At 44.3% G+C, this 20,113-nt stretch overlaps 4 protein-coding genes across 5 annotated transcripts in view; 2 read left to right on the top strand and 2 right to left on the bottom strand.

The window, feature by feature from the left end:
* Nucleotides 1-4,440, top strand: part of wts (serine/threonine-protein kinase warts) — a 9,737-nt gene extending 5,297 nt beyond the window's left edge. Inside the window, exons 6-7 of the mRNA XM_025305425.1 lie at nt 1-138; nt 777-4,440. The exon at nt 1-138 is cut by the window's left edge and continues 140 nt beyond it. Of these exons, the coding sequence (XP_025161210.1) occupies nt 1-138; nt 777-1,208 (570 nt within the window). The 3' untranslated portion in view covers nt 1,209-4,440. The remainder of the gene's footprint in view (nt 139-776) is intronic.
* An 875-nt stretch (nt 4,441-5,315) lies between these two features.
* Nucleotides 5,316-6,676, top strand: Mpc1 (mitochondrial pyruvate carrier). 2 transcript variants are annotated; one of them, XM_011156054.3, is made up of 4 exons: nt 5,316-5,400; nt 5,500-5,750; nt 5,868-5,968; nt 6,488-6,676. In XM_011156054.3, the coding sequence occupies exons 2-4, from the start codon at nt 5,695-5,697 to the stop codon at nt 6,643-6,645; spliced, it is 315 nt and encodes a 104-aa protein (XP_011154356.1). In that variant the 5' UTR covers nt 5,316-5,400; nt 5,500-5,694; the 3' UTR covers nt 6,646-6,676. The 2 variants fall into 2 exon arrangements, with proteins under 2 accessions (XP_011154356.1, XP_011154358.1); XM_011156056.3 differs by lacking the exon at nt 5,316-5,400 and having other exon boundaries at nt 5,417-5,750; nt 5,868-5,953.
* Nucleotides 6,677-8,107: 1,431 nt separating this feature from the next.
* Nucleotides 8,108-13,366, bottom strand: LOC105192137 (uncharacterized). The gene is made up of 12 exons (XM_011156052.3): nt 11,877-13,366; nt 11,627-11,745; nt 11,401-11,545; nt 11,114-11,243; nt 10,865-11,030; nt 10,598-10,778; nt 10,170-10,528; nt 9,889-10,045; nt 9,548-9,679; nt 9,223-9,340; nt 8,870-9,024; nt 8,108-8,730 (listed from the first exon to the last, which is right to left on the bottom strand). The coding sequence occupies exons 1-12, from the start codon at nt 12,521-12,523 to the stop codon at nt 8,625-8,627; spliced, it is 2,415 nt and encodes an 804-aa protein (XP_011154354.1). The 5' UTR covers nt 12,524-13,366; the 3' UTR covers nt 8,108-8,624.
* A 5,222-nt stretch (nt 13,367-18,588) lies between these two features.
* On the bottom strand, nt 18,589-20,111 carry LOC105192136 (trigger factor-like). The gene is made up of 3 exons (XM_025305434.1): nt 19,789-20,111; nt 18,841-18,999; nt 18,589-18,737 (listed from the first exon to the last, which is right to left on the bottom strand). The coding sequence occupies exons 1-2, from the start codon at nt 20,008-20,010 to the stop codon at nt 18,901-18,903; spliced, it is 321 nt and encodes a 106-aa protein (XP_025161219.1). The 5' UTR covers nt 20,011-20,111; the 3' UTR covers nt 18,589-18,737; nt 18,841-18,900.
* Nucleotides 20,112-20,113: the final 2 nt, after the last annotated feature.

Here is a 20,113-nt window from a genome sequence, read left to right as displayed (position 1 = left end):
TATATCGCTCCGGAAGTCTTACAGCGCACGGGATACACGCAATTGTGCGACTGGTGGAGTGTGGGAGTGATCTTGTACGAAATGTTAGTTGGTTCTCCACCGTTTCTTGCCAATACGCCCGCTGAAACTCAATACAAGGTACGTGCATCCGTAGACACTCGTATGCGCGGACTGTGAGCGCTCCACTAGAGAAGACTATATCTCAAGAGATTAGCCTATCAGGCCATTCAGGCGTTTGATCTTTATCACAACTTTGTTCTTATCGGGGAAAATTAGACGAAGATGGCATGCCTGTGAAAAGCCGAAACGAAACGCAGCTGATTTTTTTATATCTTATCTTCAAATCTCTTTCATAAGAACGAGTAGTCTGTGCACCCTGTATGGCGCTCGGTTGTTCAGTAATTGAGGCAACAATGGACATTACGTACCTCTCGTTAAAAGCAAAATTGCCATATGCAATAGTTGTCTGTCTCGTCGCGACTAATCTTAAAGACGTTGCAGTATTTTAAACCATCGTGATACATTTGGAAAAAAAAACTGTACCGATAACAAATTAAACGATGGGCCTTGTAAGAGTTTGTACACGGATCTTACAGTACGATAGATCCAAACGATAACACGTTGATGCTCCTGAATACTTACAAAGCCAGAAAGTTCTGTTCATTGATATTATTGTCTAGACGCGTTTAGATCCTAAACTGCTACTTAACGATCCTAATATGTCGTGTTACGAAGGAAAATATTCCACGTTACAAACATCTCGCTCATGTCCGCAGGTTATTAATTGGGAAACAACGCTTCACATCCCGAAGCAGGCTAATCTATCGCCGGAAGGTATGGATCTAATATTGAAGCTTTGCGTGGGCGCAGATCGTCGGTTAGGTAAGAACGCGGATGAGGTCAAGAGTCACCCGTTTTTCGCGAATATTGATTTCGAGAAGGGTCTGCGTCGTCAAGTAGCCCCGCACATACCCCGAATACAGTATCCTACCGACACGAGTAACTTCGACCCCGTGGACCCCGACAAGCTGCGTAACTCCGAGTCGTCCGACTCCAATAAGTCGGACGAGCTGTTGGATAACGGCAAGCCGTTTCACGGCTTCTTCGAATTCACGTTCAGACGCTTCTTTGACGACGGCGGCGGCCCCTCGTATCCAGGCCGGATAAGCTTGGACGATAATGACAATCAAGGCCCCGTCTACGTATGACATTAGGCGTCACCGCGGTGCCTTGAGCTCGTACGAGAGCCTTGTTCATATCAAAAGCAATCGCGCCTTGACTTTTCCACACTCTGGGAATCGCGTGTAAATATCTAAAAACGAAAGAAAGAAAAAAGAAAAATAATCTCTGAGTGTTTGTACTTTGCGTGGCCGTCGCATCGCCGCGAGTCGCGCCGGTGCGTTTGTCCACGTATTCTCCGGTGCGCGAAAACTGCGAGAGACACAAGTCCCTAATTCGTTGTGAATTAATTGTAGCGAATATATTTTTCTATCGGACGACTTTTTACCGTATAATGTACTGTACCATTCGTCGAATATTTTTCTTTTCTACGACGAGATCTGTCTGTCGGGAGGGACGCGAGGAAAATTACGCACGCGCATGTAAGAGGCATATTTAGGAAGCAGATGGGCATTTTCTTTTTACAACGACATACGCAATGTGAAAGTATACAGTGTGAACGAAAATAATCTCTGTCACGTCAACTCTTGGACGCACGGCGCATTTTTTAACGTTTACTTTTTTTTTTTTTTTTTTTTTATATAACATATATAGCTCGCGCGTGTAACTTCGTCGTCTTCTATTCTACTCGGTGCACGATTAAAGAGTAAACAGCGTCAACTGTATGATATGAGTTTATTTTTTCTTTCTTTTTTCTTTTCTTTGCCGATGTTTAATTAATTTGTAATGTATCGACATGAACGAAAGAGAGAGAGGGAGAGAGAGAGAGAGAGAGAGAGAGAGAGAGAGAGAGAGAGAGAGCGAGCGAAAGAGATGGAAGAAAATGATTAATGGCTAGGCAATATATTTTCAATAGAGCATGTTTAATTAAAAGAAAAAAAGATGAAAAAAAAAGAGATATCTTGCTTGGCATTTTCATTCGTTTTTATTGGCTTTCGTATCGGAAAGTGCACGTTTAGTATGTTACAGCAAGTACTGTGATATTGCAGGTAATTAGAGTAATGTGGCTTTTAAAGATACCAGTTCTATTTAACATCGTCTTTTATATCAAATTCTACGAGAAGAATATTATAAATAATAATTATTAAAATATTAATTTTATTAATGTATAGAATTTTCGAATGGATGTAATGTGTTCATTGCGTATTTTAATCCAGCTTTTAACCGTCTAAACGTCTCTTTAATACCTTCTTAATCCTTAATTCCTAAGAAGCATTATGAATTTATTCACGCATTGTATACATTGTTACTCGTGCGCCGTCTTTTATATCGCCAGTTTTATCGTGTATTTGTCGATACATCTTGGAGAAATTGTCATTGTCCAACGACCATGATCCGAAAAGTGAGAGAAAGCACAGCTTTTTTCGTTGTACAATACGAAGTTCGTCGAGGCGAAATCGACGTGACAAAGCGGAGGGAAGTAACGACACTCGTGGACAGTCGTGTAGTTTCGTTGTAACTCGATATCGTAGCAAAGTTGCCATCACTTGTAACTAACGTCCTTACAGTAAAAGCCGTAACATTAGCGAGGAACTGATGTATATATATCGCTGTATGAACGAGTTTAACCATTTATTATTCGTATCGTCGAAAGTGAGTTTCGATCGCGAACACAGTTTGGTGACCGCCTGGTGTCTGTATTCCAAGTCCCCCGAGAGCTCGATCTAACGTTTCTTTGTAACGACAGTAACGTGTAACAATAACAGAGTGCCTTTCTCCGAGTGCGTTGATTATGCTGAAACAGCGCAGAGACAGCTATTTTTTTTTTCTTTTATTTTTTCCGAAAATGTCCTCTTGTTTGGCTGCCGTACGAAATTGTCTTCCAATTATCGGTTTTCTATGTCGAAGTACACGTCGAAGAACTCGACATGTCTCAGTAGATTGTCCAGTGCCTTACTAATTTGTTCTTAACGTAAAGTCGTGCTAAAGTACAATCGGCAATATGCCTACGAATTACACTAGCGTCTAATCGAATAATCGGTTGCAGAGTACACTATTTAATAGTCGTTACATTATTTGTTTATTGAAAGTAGAAAGAGAGGGAGAGAAAGAGAGAGAGAAAGAGAGGGAGGGAGAGCAGTGTGTGTGTGTGTGTGTGTGTGTACTATTTGAATTAATCATGTATATGTACTATATAAAAAGTAAAAAGCCTATATATTTATGTTTATCGTTAGCTTTAATGCGTGGTCAACGAAAGAAATAGAATCTTTTAACAACTGTACTTTTACGTTAACGCGAAAGAGGACGAGGAGGAAAGGATGAGTACTCACTAAGTGGCTGTTCTCTTATACCGCACGCTATACTTTCGTATGTACTCCCGTAACACATAAGTGGTAGCGTCAGTGATAATCGGCACCCGTGGCTACATTAATCGCGACTAATTAGACACTTAATGTTTAACTAAATATTTCACGGCGCGACTAGTCTTGCTGCAAATAAGAAAAAAGAAAAAGGAATGAAATGATATGTTTACAAATAGGCGTATGTGTGTGTGTGTGTGTGTGGGTGTATGTGTGTGTGTATGCGTATGTGTGTGCATGTGTATGTATGTGCGTGTCCAATTGCAGCAAGCGTGAGATGAAAATTACCGTTGTAGTTATTTAACATAATATTGCGCTGCGCGAATGGAAAAACGTGGCTATTTACTTTCTTTATATTTGCGATTATATAAAGTACGTTAGATATCTGGTATATTCTGACTACGATTTTATCGAACTAAAATTGCTATGAGATATGTGAATCTAATGTGTGAAGGTAACTGTAAACGTAAGTACTGACAAAAGATCTAGTAATCTCTTTGTTTTTATTGTAAAAATAAATATAGGAGTTTGTAAGATATTAGAAGGTAGCCGTATATAAATTTGTTACTGTCTATGCGAAATATTCGAATAGATACCTGACCTGTGTGGTATTAATAAATTATGAACTTTTTAGCACACCCATCGCGTAATTTATTTTATATACATGTGGTTATATATATATATATATATATATATGAAAATTACATCGATAAAGAGAATACACGAAGAGCAAATGACGAGATCGAAGTTGCACGAATATTCTACGTATCGTGCAGAAATTTATGTGTAGAGGACGAATGAATGTTCATGCATCGTAAAAGATTGTGCCTCGCTATACACGACTGTTGTACTGTAACACGTAGATTTTTACAGCATGAACAGTACCGTTTCACGTGCATAACTATAAATCTTGTATAATATGTAGTATCGATATGAAAAAAAAAGAACGTTACCCTTGGTATGTTTCTCAAATTTCCTTTAATTTCCTTCAATTTGCACTTGCAGATTGCAGCGCAATCCTTCAATAAGCTACTCAATGTTGAAATTAAACATCCTTTCGGCTGTGATTCTTCATAAAGGATAAAGAAATCGTCAGGCGACATTTGTTAACAAATGAATAGAAAAATCACAGTTCCTATAGGATATATATTTTAAATTTTTCGTACAAATACGCGCTTCCTTTATGTATCGATATTTGAAATATCGATAATGGTGAAAAGTTAAATTCACAGCTGACTATTCCCGTGTTCCGCTCCTCTCAGCAAAAAGGAAAAGAAGAAATTTGTTCGTTTTTAAAATGTTTAATATTTGTAAATATATATATTCGGTGTAACACCAATTAACAATAATATTACATCAATTTTACAATTATCGCTCTCTCGCATTCGTGACAATTTTGGTCTGAAGCAACTTTTCTACAATTAAAAGTAAGAGGTTTTCGAGAGGGGGAGGCGGGAGAGAAGTAAATTAAAATGGAACATGTGTCGGATTATCGTAAAACAAAGATCCGTCTGACTTGCTGTTGACTCTTGCTACTCGCTACTTGCTACTTATAAAACAATACATCCATCCTGGTCGTTGGGTCCTGCTAGAATCTCGATTCGTAGATTTTACATTCCAAAATATATTTATAAAACAACTAAAGATTCTCTCTTTAAATATGCCAATATGAAATATTTAATTAATGAGTCGATCTTAATTTATTTACTTATGAAATAATAACTTTGCATCGACAGTATCGAATGTTACTGAATTCGCCTTATCATTTTCATCTTCTCTAAGTTTGCATTCATAAAAACGCTGCTCTCGCGCGTTTTATTTCGGTTTTGGCGGTTCGGCGACTGAAAAGAGCACGAGTCTACTCGATCGGTCACAACCGCATCAGGTCGTGCTGTGTCCCGCCGTATGCGTTGCAGTGCGCGTGGGTATAAACGCTCAAGAATTTTATACATTCTCCGTATACGCAACGTTCCATCGCATTCGGTGGTTCGCGTTATGCAACTGTATGGTAATTGTTTAGGTTCCACTTAGCGTCGAGCAGCGATCCGCAGGACCCAGGCATCGGTCAGAGTTCGTCAGTGAGACTCCCTTTCTCTTCCACTCGTCCTTCCACTCGTGCGTCGATTCCGTTCCAACCGGGGTTCTACATTGAATTTATACGCGGTCGACACGTGATCTTTTCTCTCCCCGTCGCTCTTTTACGACAACCTTCAGGATGAATCGCATAATGAAGATTCTCAGGAGCAAGGAAACTCGCGATTACTTTATGAGGCGAGTACTGCTTACGTTCGTTTGTTATTTAGTTCACTCACAGTGACGTTTCGCTAACGATTCTCGCACTGTCATGTTTATATCGTGCTCGTAGTATGAACGATGCTCTGTTTTCAGCACGCACTTTTGGGGACCAGTTGCTAATTGGGCAATACCTATCGCTGCTATCTCCGATATCCGCAGAGACCCCAAGTTCATCAGCGGTAAAATGACCTTTGGTTAGTTCAGTGAACCTTGCCGCGTACCGTGTTTCTCGATATTCTCTCGAGGATTTCGGCTTACAGTGCTTTCTATTCATCTAATTTATCTATCACTCTCTTCGTTCGTCACTTTCAAGGTTTGCCTTATAAACTGAGGTGTAAATATAGTTGTGTTCCTTTCCCTTGTTGCTGTAAACATGATTTTTTTTGTTATAGCTTTAGACACAGTTATCACAGCTACATAGTTTATCTGGTACATGTACAAATTGAATGATTTTTAGAGAAGCAGTAAATATGGAATGAAATATTTGCAAATGATATTTTTGTTATATTGTATAGTTATTTTGAATTTGTTACACTAATTTTATCTGCAATAATTTTATTGTAGCGTACACAAGTATCAGCTATGAATATTTACTTTCTATTTTATCACGAGACTTATAGAAAGCTATGAGAATCAGACCGGCTCTTAGAAAATGTTATTATATCTGCTACTTATAGTGTCAATTTTCAGGACTCTATGCTAATCTTTTTCAGCCTTATGCTTATACTCAGCAATGTTTATGAGATTTGCAATCAGAGTGCAGCCACGCAACATGCTTCTATTCGCCTGCCACTTTGTCAATGAGGGTGCACAAATTACGCAAGGTTGTAGATTTATAAATTATCATTATCTCGGCAAGGAACAGCAGTAGGCCAAAAAATAGATGAAATTTGTTTGCCAAAGTAATTTAAATTTTATATTAATAGCAAATCATGTTATATAAATTGGATCACTTGTTACATATACAACATACAATTTGTTTCTTGATGAATAATAAATATAAATATGTTACAATCAACTTTGTTTTTCTATTGACTTCTAAGATTAATGTAAAGGTATTTCTCTTTTGAAAAAAGTTATTAAAAGAAATGTCAAATATTTCAGTAATTAACAGTAATTAACAGTAATTAACAGTAATTGATATATGTGGTAGCTTTCACATATAAACTCATAAAACATTTTTATTTCATATAAAAGATACAAAATATTTTGATACAAAGAATATTATATTATTAAATTCCAATATGAAAATTATCCAATATGAAAATGATAATAATAAAAATATACCTATATCATCGATATATAACATACAATTCATGACCATTTTATAAATCAGAGGGAATGCAATATCTCATATTTCGTTTCGAGTCGATATTTATAATAAATCTAAGTTACAGAAAATACTAAAATTTATACAAATGGCTAAAAATTGTATTTATACACATTCCTGGAATAACATACACATATTATAAACGCATGTAATACGAGTCTTGTGTATATTGTACTTTCTCTGCAAACAATATTGCCTTTGGATTGCTTTTAAAAATCGACATATATGTAAATTGTTTATAATTGTATATATGTACATATAAAGGCACTGACTGTATTGTCCAAGTCTTACTAAATATTTTTAAATCTTGTTTTAATACAGGCATATGTATTAACATGCTACTTTATATTCTAAAAATGTAGCTTTATATAAAAAAATTATTATTTTATAAATATCTAAGAAGATTTAAGTAAATGGATAACAAATAAAAATTTATATTTCTATAGAACGTAATCTACTTATATATTACATGGGTTGCAAGTAAAAAAAGAAGATCAAACTATTGGGTTGGCAACTAAGTGATTGCGGATTTTGTCGACAGATGGATTTTAACTTTCTTTTGTTTCGTTAACGTATTCAAAGTACCTAATCTATATTTTTTTCTTATTGTTTGGACTTCTACCTTTCATTTAGTACAAAAATTATATCGATTAGTTCTTTAGTTTTGTTTTTATCCCAATTTAAAAATGGAAGAGCAAGACGTGCACTTCAGACATATTTTATTGTATTATTTCCGAAAAGGCAAGAACGCATCGCAAGCACACAAGAAGTTATGTGCTGTATATGGGAATGAAGCCTTGAAAGAAAGGCAGTGTCAAAATTGGTTTGCCAGATTTCGTTCTGGTGATTTTTCATTGAAAAATGCTCAACGATCTGGCCGTCCAGTTGAAGTCGATGAGACCCATATCAAGGCCATTATCGATTCAGATCGTCATAGCACAACACGTGATATTGCAGAGAAGCTCAATGTATCGCATACATGCATTGAAAAAAATTTTAAAAAGCAAATTTAAAATTTTGATTTTTCATTCTTATTTAAAATCCGCAATCACTTGGTTGCCAACCCAATAATACAATCTATTATAGGACGGATTAGAGCATCAATTGTACAACTATCAGATCTTCATATATAATGTCATTAATATAATTATAATTACGGTCGAACGAGAAAAAAGACGAATATATTAATCTCATTCTCTCAATGCTGTATCATGGTAAAATTTCAAAAAGGTACTTATACAATTGTGTTTATAGCACAAGTCAAGCTCAGTATAAATTACATATGTAATATATAAAGTTATAAAAAAATTCTGAACTTATTATTTTATGTACACTCATCGTCACATGCAGGAAACTTTACTGAATAATCCAATTCGTATGACTCTTTTTATTCATTTCTTCAAGACGCTATATCTTGTGCTTGTAATGGACGGTATGAAGGACGGCAAAAGTTATAGTTGCTAGTATAGAAATACGACTATCGATACTTTGCCTTACAAATTACTAAAGTCACCCCGCATTCATCTTCTTTGAAGAGGGAAAAATATTATCATGATTGATAACAGTAGAACCCAACTGGCTTGAATCGACGAAGCACCCGCTAATCGACACTTGAACATATCGTACCTAAAATAGTATGTAAAATCCATAAATCACGTTTGCCACATCATGAGATATAAGTCACATTGATACCTCTGTGATAAGCTCGTAAGGATCCAACGATAATTTTATCATTTGAAAAATAAACAGAAGGTGCTTCAATTACCTCGTCGCATTGTTATCAATAATGTTACCAAATTCGGCCTCCACCAATTGTCCGTCATAGTACGTAATGAGATCCTCGAATGGGTACTCAAAGCCCTGTTTACACTCGCATTTGTATCCACCTGTGTCGAATCCTCTTCCAAGAATAGGTACACACTGCGTACATAAGACTAGAGTTAAAAACTACAAAAAGTGCACCATTCGTAGACGGTGTTTATGCACGGTGAAATTGCAATGAACATCGTTATTGCGCAACAGCGTATCGATATATTATTATATTATTATATTTTACATAACAGACATCTCCGACAAACGATCGTCTATTAACAGTACAATGGAATAACGTCGACTTACATATGACGTCTTTTTGTCGCACTTGTGCGTACCCTTGAATGCGTTTGGTCGGTAAAATTTATCATCACATTGGTTTATGTCTACCTGGAGCAAGTTCATGGTAACAGCTACGACACCCCTGTAAGTGTCTTAATGTTAAATATGATCTTCCTCGTCTCCCCCCCCCTTTTTTTTTATTGCGAAACTGGTTCTTCGTTATAGCGTGTCTCTCACACCGAATTTCTCCGACACACACACACACGCGCGCGCGCGTATATACGCACGCAGAGACACAACCCCCGACGCCGCATCGTGCGATCGCACACGGACGGCGGGAAACACTTACTTGAATTCCAGTTTCTCCTTCAAGCTGTCCCAGCCGAAAAACGGGGATGCATAGGTAATTACCCACTTCTTCAACTCGCCGTTACAATCGAAGTACGGAGTTGTCCAGTGTCCATGGTCCAGGTTTGCTGCCCTACACGGATGGTCCAATGTGCGTTCCCACACATTAGAATAAATCGTACTTTAGAGATCAGATTCCCCCCCAGCCTCCGGAACATAATCCTTTTATACTTTAATGCTCCGCTGTGCTTTATCGTCGGAAGCATCAATAAAGCGCAGTCGTCGGGAGCGCGTAAATTTTGCGATAAACAATCGTTCCGCGAGGCGCGCTATATTCCTTACCTGTAGAAATTCGGATAGTGCTCGAACTTTTTCATATATTCCCCGGTCTCGTTGTATCGGATCTTGATCTTCATGTAATACTTCTCCAACTGGTCGAAGTTCGTCGCCCAACGCTGCTTCAGTGTCTGGAAGTAATCCTTCTTCGTGTACACCTCGTCTGTAACAAAGCGAATAACAACGAACTTACCATATGCCACAAAACTTTCGCGATTCATTCCACGAGAATTAATCGTATTTTAAACTCGATTTGTTTTCTACAAGAACAGAGTCTCGCTCCTCACCTGTATTGTTGAGTCTCGCCAAGTCCTCGAGTTTAAATTTGCGCGTGTTTAGTTCCTTTTTGTAGGCGTAGGGAGCGAAGAACGTTCGGTTGGTAAATTTGTTGCGGTCCCAGAAAGTCCCGGCTGACCATATCTTCGTGTCGCCCATAACCAGAGCCAATGTCTCCCCGAACATTTGATCTTCCGTGAGCGGCTTATCGGCCAGCCTCTTGCCGGAGTAAACCTCCAGAGGATCGGACACTTGCAGGAACGCGCTGATGAAGTTCGCTAATCTCGTCGCCATCTTGGCCTCATTTTCGAAGAACTCCTCCGCGCCGAAGCTAATGTCGCCGCGTAACTCCAAGTCCTGCGGCGCGTACCTAGAAAAGAGATTCGAGAATACCGTTTACGTTTAATCAGGACACACGCGACGTGACCGTCGCACTTACTTCTTGCAGCGGTGTTCGTCCATGTGTAGAATAAAATCGATGGCTTGTTTGATATTGATCTTTTTGTCGTGCAACGCGGCCAGACCGGTCGAATAATTCCTGTAGTGAGGATACTGCTCGAGATACTTTTCTCTGACATAAGGCTCCGCTTTATCCCATTGTACCGGCATCTTATGAATCCCTGTGGAATAAAATTCTCATTAGAGCGCTTTATGTCGAACAATAGCCAAAAGTTTGAGTCAAAGAAGAGGAAAGGAATGTGCGTACAGCCGATGCGCGAGCAATCGAAACCATTATAGTATTGTTCTTGCGTAGCTCTCTCCACTATCTCTCCAAGGAACGGTCGTCGTACGACAGTTGGCAGTCTGTAACCGGGTTTACATCTGCATTGATATCCTCCTCTTCTGAAGCCCCAGCCGTGTATTGGTTCGCACTGTGTATACAGCGAGATAATGAGTATCGATTATTAATTAACGAAAATAACTTAATTTAATATATTATGACGTTGCAAATTACCTCTGTAGTTTCCTTCTTGCATCTTGCAGTATTGGCAAATCTATTGGGACCGCTGTTTCCTCTACCCTTGGGACACTGATTTATATCTATCCTGTCAAAGTCCATTTCCAACACTGAGATAGCAGTGTACCTGTAACAATTATATATATATATATATATATGTACATGTTATACCAATATAAATCAAATTTATACACCAATATTATGGGAAAGAGAGAAACTTAAAGAAACAGACATGGGCTGTTCTAAGATCTAAATGTGTTTATTATATCGCGATAAAAACTTACGTTGGGTATTCAATATGTCTGAAGCCTGTGTGCCGTGGGTAGATGTCTGCTATAGGCACTACTGCAGCAACTATCCAACGATTGGATCGACCACAGTCGAAGTAAGGTCTAGTCCATTTCACAGGCCCAGGATTTTCATCAGCACCTGAAAGATAAATTGTAATAAAAAACAGATACCATCTAAAATTCACTTCTATTGTTTTTAGTTCTCTCATTCTCTCATTACCGCGTGGTCCATGGAAGGTGAATGTTTCATTCGTATTGTTGGCATATCGAATTTCAACCTGATAAGTTGTTTTAGTATCATGTCTATTTGCGACATTATCAGGCAGCCATTTTTTGTACCTGTGAAAAGAAATAATAGAAATAATAAAAACATAAGAACTGCTATGAGATAATCAGTCAATCAGAGCCTTATTCAAAACTTAGAAGTTTAAGATATAAATTTCTGCTGATAAAGGAATATTCTCACTTACCATTCATTTATGCGATAAAAATCACTACTATAATCACTGCTGAATCTAGTAGCAGGAAACGCGCCAAGATCCTGTACAGTAAATGTATTCCTGGTAGATATTCTTTCCAGATGTATAGGATCGTTGAAGTCATCTGCCCTAAAGGTACGCGGTGCAAATTTAGGCATGGTTTTGTTGAAGAAGCCTCTGTAGGACGGTGAGTAGGACATATTGGGTGAAAAATAGATGGCTGAGGCGTTGATGTAAGGATTGGCAGAGACGTCAGCTACTGTAGATAGGAAATAGTACATCATGCCAGGATCGTAAGTGTCGTTGATCGCGGGTCTGATGAAGCGCGACTGCAGGATGTAACTCCAGAAGAAGGATCTGCTGAGGGCCATATTCTGGAGGTGCAGCAGGGCAGTGCGATTCGGAAACACAGGATTGACATCGATGTCCTTGATTTCGGGCAAGTGCGACACCGTGTTCTCCGGCAGATACAGATCCCCGATGTGCTGTATCTGGCAGTTATCCTCAGTCACTTTATCCATTTTCATACGGATCTCGTCGAAGGCGTCACGGGTTTGCCACTCATACTGGCCGACCACGACAACGCCCATCAAGAGGCAACAAAGAAAAACAGGCGTCTTATGACGAGTGATAGCCATCTTCGAGGAGAACACGTGTACTCTTACGGTCGAAACGAGCCCGCCGTTTGATCCTACTGCGTGTTATCGCTGCTCGAGGCACTCGATGAGTACCTTCATAAGCACTTGGTTAACTTCGGCATGTACCACGCTTGCCTTTGGCTTCCTTCCGCTCAACTTTCCTCCTCGCTTCTCTTTCCTTCCCCTTTTCTCTCGGATATCAATCGACGAAGATCTGCGTCATGTGTTGCCACTGTTTATTACGGATCACGTAGGATCTCGATCCTAAAAGACAGAACTAATCTCCTGCACGCTCACCTACGTCGAACGCGCGCTAGCTCTCGACCGCGTCGGAGTAAACACGCCCAGTCGAGCAGGGCGCGTTTCACGAGTTTCCCGATTGCTATGACGTCATCTGGCTAATGTATGCCGCGTTGACGTTAACTTTCGACGTGTATCGGCCACTCACCCGCGCCGCCGGGCGCCTGTGTTCCCTTCCACAGGACGACGACAATCAAAAGTATCGGCTCGTTGCTGTATAAATAACAATCGACAATTCGGTCGCATAATTTGGCCGCAACGAGCAACGAGCGGTAGAAAAGGCCGAACTGTCGGCCGGTACGCGCGTTTTTCTAACGCGGAGGATGCAGGATGCATTGGCAGGAACGAGACTTGTGAACTCCGAACTTGGAGAGCCGCTCGAATATTTCTATGAGATATCTTCGCTTATTCGCATTTTGCTTATCTGCGATGTCTTTCTTTTCAACTGTGCGCGGAAAATCTCACGATTGTGCAATCGTGCAGCAAAAATCATCATCGAGATTTGTTCTCTATTGCCGAAGTTGTGTAGTGTGTACACTTTCGGGTCACTTGAAAAGAGACAGACGTACAAGTGGGAAGGCTTGCTGAAGAGGAGAGCAAAAGAGGAGAGCAAAAGAGAGGTGGCTGCAAAGTAGTGCAGCCGGTTGAAAACGGTATAAAACAAATCCCATGATTGGTGCACACTTTTAGACCTACCAATGACATCTGTCCTCCAGAAGTCAGTCACTCGATCGTCGTGTGCTCCGAACGTAGCTTCCGTTTCAATCCTCTTTTCGGAAATTACGGCGCGAGCGTAGGATCTCTAATAATAGGCGTGATTAATCCCGACACGAATCTCCTTGAGGAAGCTGCTCCGATGAGACGTGTCTATACGAGACATCTGTTTCCGGATGCGACGCCCTCGCATCCTCGCTTTTTTCCTTCCTCATTCCGATCGGACGTTTCCGACTCGGACGGTCTCGCGTCGTCTCGACGCGCTTCGAAATTCCCGCGCTCTCCGCGAGCTAACCTAAAAGACGACGGAAACCCGTCGCTGCACACAAGCGGAGCGGAGCGATCGAATCGCCGGGATTCTAATTACGATTCCACCCGGTGATTTTTTGCGTCGCGCGTCTCGGGCCTCCCCTACGCACGATTCTCGACTCGTCCCACGACCCGGGTGTCGTCGTATACCCCGGCTATGCTTCTCTACCGCGTACGTCGCGCGGAAATAAAGAAGCACTTCCCCGCGCCGCCGTGAGGTAAGGGTTCCCAGAGCGTAAGAGGAAAACAAAAGTATGACTTAATACGAGATAACATTTAGGCGGCTATTATTATGATAATCTACATAGCGCCCTGGTCCAACGACCCCCCGAGGATCCTTCGCTCCTCCTACCGCCCCTGTCTCCTCTCCGCCTCTCCCCCCGTTCATCCCGTTCGGGAGGGCCGGGGAGAGGGGGAAGTACACGGCTGTTCCACAGGCGGTGGTATTATTGTCACAATACAGGTTCACCCCTATTTATCCGCGAAAAAGGGAGAATTTCTCTCAGCGCACGCAAACGAGTTTCACGATGAAGGAGAGAGAAGAGACAGCACAACTCGCTGGGGGTCCGGCCCCCGTTAATGCCACGCTGTTTATGCCGTGCTCGGGGGGGCCCCTCCTGAGAAAAATCTTCCTCACTGTCTGCTGCAGAACGTACGTACTCTTGCTTGCCGGCCTGCCTGCCTGCCTGCCTGCCTGTTCGTCCTCCTCGCAACGAAACGCACCGCGTGTGTGCGTATGTGTGTATGTGCGGATCGTCGCCGATATTAACGTGGGAAACAAACCGAACCTGCGCGACGCGGTCATTAAGTATTGTCGTCGTCGTCGTCGTCGCCGCCGTCGTCATCGCCGTCGTCGTTGTCGTCGTCGAAGAAAAATCCCCGACGATTGTCGCCCGTTCTCTCTCAGCTGCCGTGCCGAGCATCGCTCGATGCACGCTGCTCCTCCGCGCGCGCACACACTTGGGGTGCGCGCGTCTTCTACTAATAGACCCGCTCACGTGGACGTATCCCGTATCGCGCGCACTGTCGGCGGTATTCGTCATCGGTACCTTGAAATCCGCTCCGACTCGCATTGTTCGCGATACACCGCGATACGTTGCCGAATTGCTGCTGTAATTGTACATTCTCCGGGAAATTGTACATCGAGAGCAGATAGAAAATGTACAGAATAAACTCGGACACGGAATATAAAATTTAGAGAGTAAAGGGAACGAGATGAACCGTAACGACCGATTTGATTCCCGAGAGAGAGAGAAAGAGGGGGAGAGAGAGAGAAAGAGGGAGAGGGAGTGTATGTAAAAGACTCGTATAAACATGACAAGTGTGTGTGTGTGTGTGTGTGTGTGTGTGTGTGTGTGTAACATAGACATTTTTATTTCATCTTATTTCTTTATCTTGAGCGGATAAATCTCTATTAGTATCCAAGTATTTATATGATTGTAGAGAGCAGAGATAACGTAGCGTATATCGTGTATACGCAAGTGCGACAAAAGAACAGGAAATCGAGCGAAGCATCGCGCGTTCCGATTTTGCATCAATTGACGAATTGCAGCCGGATGTATGATTTGCGAAGATTATTCTCACGATGAACGCGCAGGAGGCTCATGCAAATCCAGCTTAACGCGTATATATTTTTCTTCGCGGCACAGAAAACGTACGCAGATGTAGAACTTAGGTCCCGAAGTTCGACGCTCCGTAAGAAAATTATCCAATTGAATCGATTGGCGTAAAGTGTGCTGCGCTGAACTTAGGACGCGTGGCGGGAAAATAGTTGGAAATGCGCTTCTTTTTATTCGTAAATTAATCATCGAGCGTGCTGAAAGTCACACACTAAAGCAGGCCGCGCGTCCAACAGAGAGACTCCGCTCGTCCTTTTATATTTATTTTCCTTCCCACGTGCTCTCGCACGAGCGCCTCGCTACCCACACGCATCCGTTCGCCTCTCCACGATTCTTTGTGAATAATAATTTCATTTTCGTCGCGTCTTTTCCAATGTACACGCTCTCACACAAAGTAAAAAAGGTTTCTCCTTCCCGCCATCCCCGCCCTCCCCTCTTCCTTTTCCTCTTGCTCCCGTCCCTTGGAATCGTTGGAAACCTTACCGCAGAAACAGAGACATGACGCGTTCATCGGACGAAAAACAAAGACCGGATCTCATCTAGCCGAACCACGCGCTCGAAGCCGGCAAATTTCCGCAGGAGGCGAAAGAACCTGTTTGTCTGAAAGGGGGAGGGAGAGAGAGAGAGAGAGAGAAAGGGGGGAGAGAGAGGAAATAAAAGAATACTTTTTCTAAGGTCTGCTTTTCTCGAGAAACAGACGCGAATACGGATAAATCCGTCACGATCATTATTATCATAATTCCGCGCGCGCGGCTTCGCTCACTGAAGAGTCTCGTCGCGATGCGAGAGGATGCCTGTGTACGTTGCACGGCCCAGTCTCCGCGCGGAGGGCCCAACGCAACATGGAGCGCGCATTGCGAAACGCACGTGCGAATACGTAAATACGCGCAAATAGCTCGTCATCGTCGTCGTCGTCGTTGTCGCGTCGCGTCTCGTCGCATCGCATCGCATCGCATCGCGACGCGGCGTCGAATCTCCGAAAACACAAACGGAGATTCGCCGGCGTGAGTTGCGCGTCGCTGAAATTTCAACCTCCCACGACAATGGCGCGCGCGAGGACCGTGCAAAAAGTGCATTGTCTACACGGCGCAGACGGTCGATTGGTGCGACGAGGACGACGCGAGGAATCGAGTCAGAGGGCGAGAGAAGAGGCAGAGAGACTGTGTGCGCGAATGAGGGAGACAGAGAAAGAGAGAGAGAGAGAGAGAGAGACAGAGAGAGAGAGAGAGAGAGAGACAGAGAGAGAGAGAGAGAGAGAGAGAGAGAGAGAGAGAGAGAGAGGGAAGGAGGGAAAAAGAACGAACGTGCGAGCGCGAGCAAGACAGACAGGGAGGACAAAGACGAAGGAACGCGAGACTACGCTACGACGAGGAGGAGAGGGTTGAGCGAGAGAGGGAACGCGGGAAAAAGGGGCGAGAGGGCGAAGCGTGGAGACGGGAAACGTATGTACATACGTATGTACGTACGAGCGACGCTGTTCGAAGGAGAGAATTGAATTTTTGCGGCGAGAGTGCGGCCGGCCGGCCGCTCGCCCGACCGTCTGTCTGACCGTTGATAGTTTTCAGGATGGCCCGCTTCCGGCAGAGCAGGCGCGGCGCAGCGCGATGCGACGCGCCGCAGCACCCGGCCGGCCTGCCGGCCGGCCGGCCGGCCGGCCTGCCTGCCTGCCTGCCTACCTGCCTGCCTGCCTGCCTGCCTGCCTGCCTATCTGCCTATCTGCCTACCTGCCTGCACGCGTGCCTGCCTGCGTGTCTGCCTGCCTGCCTGGCTGGCTGACTGGCTGGCTGGCTGGCTGACTGGCTGCCTGCCTGCCTGTCTGCCTGCCTGCCTGCCTGCCTGCCTGCCTGTCTGCCTATCTGCCTACCTGCCTGCACGCGTGCCTGCCTGCCTGCCTGGCTGGCTGACTGGCTGGCTGGCTGGCTGGCTGACTGGCTGCCTGCCTGCCTGCCTGTCTGCCTGCCTGCCTGCCTGCTTGCCTGCTTGCCTGCCTGCCTGCCTGCCTGCCTGGCTGGCTGGCTGGCTGGCTGGCTGCCTGGCTGGCTGGCTGGCTGGCTGGCTAGCTGGTTGGCTGGCTGGCTGGCTGGCTGGCTGGCTGGCTGGCTGGCTGGCTGGCTGGCTGGCTGGCTGGCTGCCTGGCTGCCTGGCTGGCTGGCTGGCTGGCTGGCTGGCTGGCTGGCTGGCTGGCTGGCTGGCTGCCTGCCTGCCTGCCTGCCTGCTTGCCTGCCTGCCTGCCTGCCTGCCTGCTTGCCTGCCTGCCTGCCTGCCTGCCTGCCTGCCTGCCTGCCTGCCTGCCTGCTTGCCTGCTTGCCTGCCTGCCTGCCTGCCTGCCTGCCTGCCTGCCTGCCTGCCTGCCTGCCTGCGTGCGATCTCGGCAGATAAAAATAATCGCCAAGAAAGTAGAAAAGTTCCGAGTCGAACAGGTTTCTGCAGGGCGAGTCGACGCGTTCACGCTCTCTCTCTCTTCCTTTCTTTCCCTATCTATCTCTGTCTCTCTTTCTCTATCTCTGTCTCTCACTCGTTCGCGCTTCGTCAGGCCGCGACGCGCCGTCGGAGGGACGCGGGTGCGTGCTCCGACCAGACGGGTGGCTTACGGTTGAAGCAGGGCCGTAGTTCGTCCGATCGCCGCCCGGCCGCCTTCCGTGCCACGAGCGCGGGACTTATCGCCGAGGTCACAGACGCGCACGTACGTATGAATGTGCGTGCGCGTGTACGTGCACGAGTGCATGCATGCATATACGCGCCCACATTCACCGTACAAAATTCGCGCGGCTGAAGAGAGGGATGATACGTAGCGGCATGCGCGCGATCGTCGCGGCTGTCCCTTTCTCTCGCCGGCGGTTTGCCGCAGTTTTGTCAAAAACTGCTCCTCGCGCTCTTCTCCGATCCCCGATTTTGCTCTCCGTCATAGCGAGATGCGAGGTTCCTTGACATTGCCTCGTTCTCTTGCGAGAGAAAGAAGCACGCTTCTTTTACACACACTCTCACTCTCTCTCTCTCTCTCTCTATCTATCTATCAATCTCTAGTTTTTCCTCTTTCTCCGTCAGGTCGTCGGGGTCCTTGGGGATCGGGAGTCGCGTGAAATGTTTTGATAGCGCGTTCGTTTACCGCAGACATAGAAAAAATAGAACATGTACTGTGGAGCTTTATTGGATTGTTACGGTTTACAAAGTTTTACATAATGGCATGCTATAAGATAACGTCGCAACTTCGGTCGTCCATGTAACCTCGCTATATCCGACAGTTACATTCGGAATCGATATAAAGGGAGCACCTGAAATACAAACACTGTACGGTTCTGAGAGAAAGAGAGAGAGAGAGAGAGAGAGAGAGAGAGAGAGAGAAACATAGGAGATTATATTTTCAAACTTCTCTACCATACGGCTCTTTCGTTCTTTCTTGCTGTTCAAGCTGCACCGAGAAATTGAGTGTAGCCGTCACCATATATTTTTCTGACATTCCCCTCGCAGGACGCAACGGAAAGCGTGCGGCAGACTTCCCTTTAGCCGCTCATAAGGTTCAGCTGCGGCGATGACCTAGATCGATGCAACATGTAGAAGCAATAATCGGTTAACCATGTTAATTAGCGTCGACGTGACGTAGCCTGTTCGACATGTTCGATTGTTCTCTAAAATTCGCCGAATGTTTCCGAGTATCGGAATCGCAGCATATACACGATACAAATGACAGAAATTTAACAAAGCTTCGACATCTCCATGCAGGTGAGAGAGCGCTTCTTTAAAAGGGACGAGAATTTTTACACGATACCACACTCTTTCTCTCTCTCTCTCTCTCTCTCTCTCTCTCTCTCTCTCTCTCTTCCTCATATCCATGTAAGCGAAACGTGCGGATGCTAATCTAAGGGCCTTTTCTACGCGTCTTCGCGTCCGCGTGGAAAAAGTGGAAGAGCAGGAGGGAAAGGGAGAGGGAGACAATATACGAAATATGGTAGTCGGAAATTTCTCGCGCGCATGCCGCCATATCATCGTCATCGTCATCGTCATCGTCATCATCATCGTCGTCGTCGTCGTCATCGTCGTCGTATCGTCAAAGCGGTTAAAAGCGTGGAAGGAGCGAATCGGGCCCCTCGCGACGGCCCTGGCGTAAGGCGGGGCCCGCGAATACTGCGAAGAGAGGTAAGCGGTTGAATCGGATTGGACTGGGGCGCGACGCGGCGGCGAGCGCGATCAAACTGGTTTCGGTTTTGTGGGGCTTGCACCGCTGCACCGCTCTTTCAGCGAGGCAGTCCAATTTATGCATCACGGCTATGTAGGCACTACACGAGATATCAAAACGCTGCGCCCGGGCCACTAAACTCCACTCACCGTTGTCTCGTCGTCTTCGTCGTTATAATAATAATAATAATCATCATCATCGTCATCGTCATCGTCGTCGTCATCGCCGCCGTCACCGCCGTTGTTGCTGCTGTTGTTGCTGTTGTCCTCGTCAGTAAAAAAACCACCACGGAATTTGTGTGTTTGTTCGTCCGACTGTCGTCTCGTTTTTTTCTCGTTCGCGGTTTCGTGCGCTCCGTGACGGTCGATCATCACACACAAGTGCCTACGCGACTAAATTCAAGAACCCGAAGGAACCGTCGCAACCGTGACACACGCATGGCCACGCGATAAAACGGGCGTTTCTCTCGTCGTC

Source organism: Harpegnathos saltator, unplaced genomic scaffold (genome assembly GCF_003227715.2).
Source record: "Harpegnathos saltator strain DR-91 unplaced genomic scaffold, Hsal_v8.6 scaffold695, whole genome shotgun sequence".
NCBI lineage: Eukaryota > Metazoa > Arthropoda > Insecta > Hymenoptera > Formicidae > Harpegnathos > Harpegnathos saltator.
This window is presented reverse-complemented; position numbering and strand designations above follow the sequence as displayed.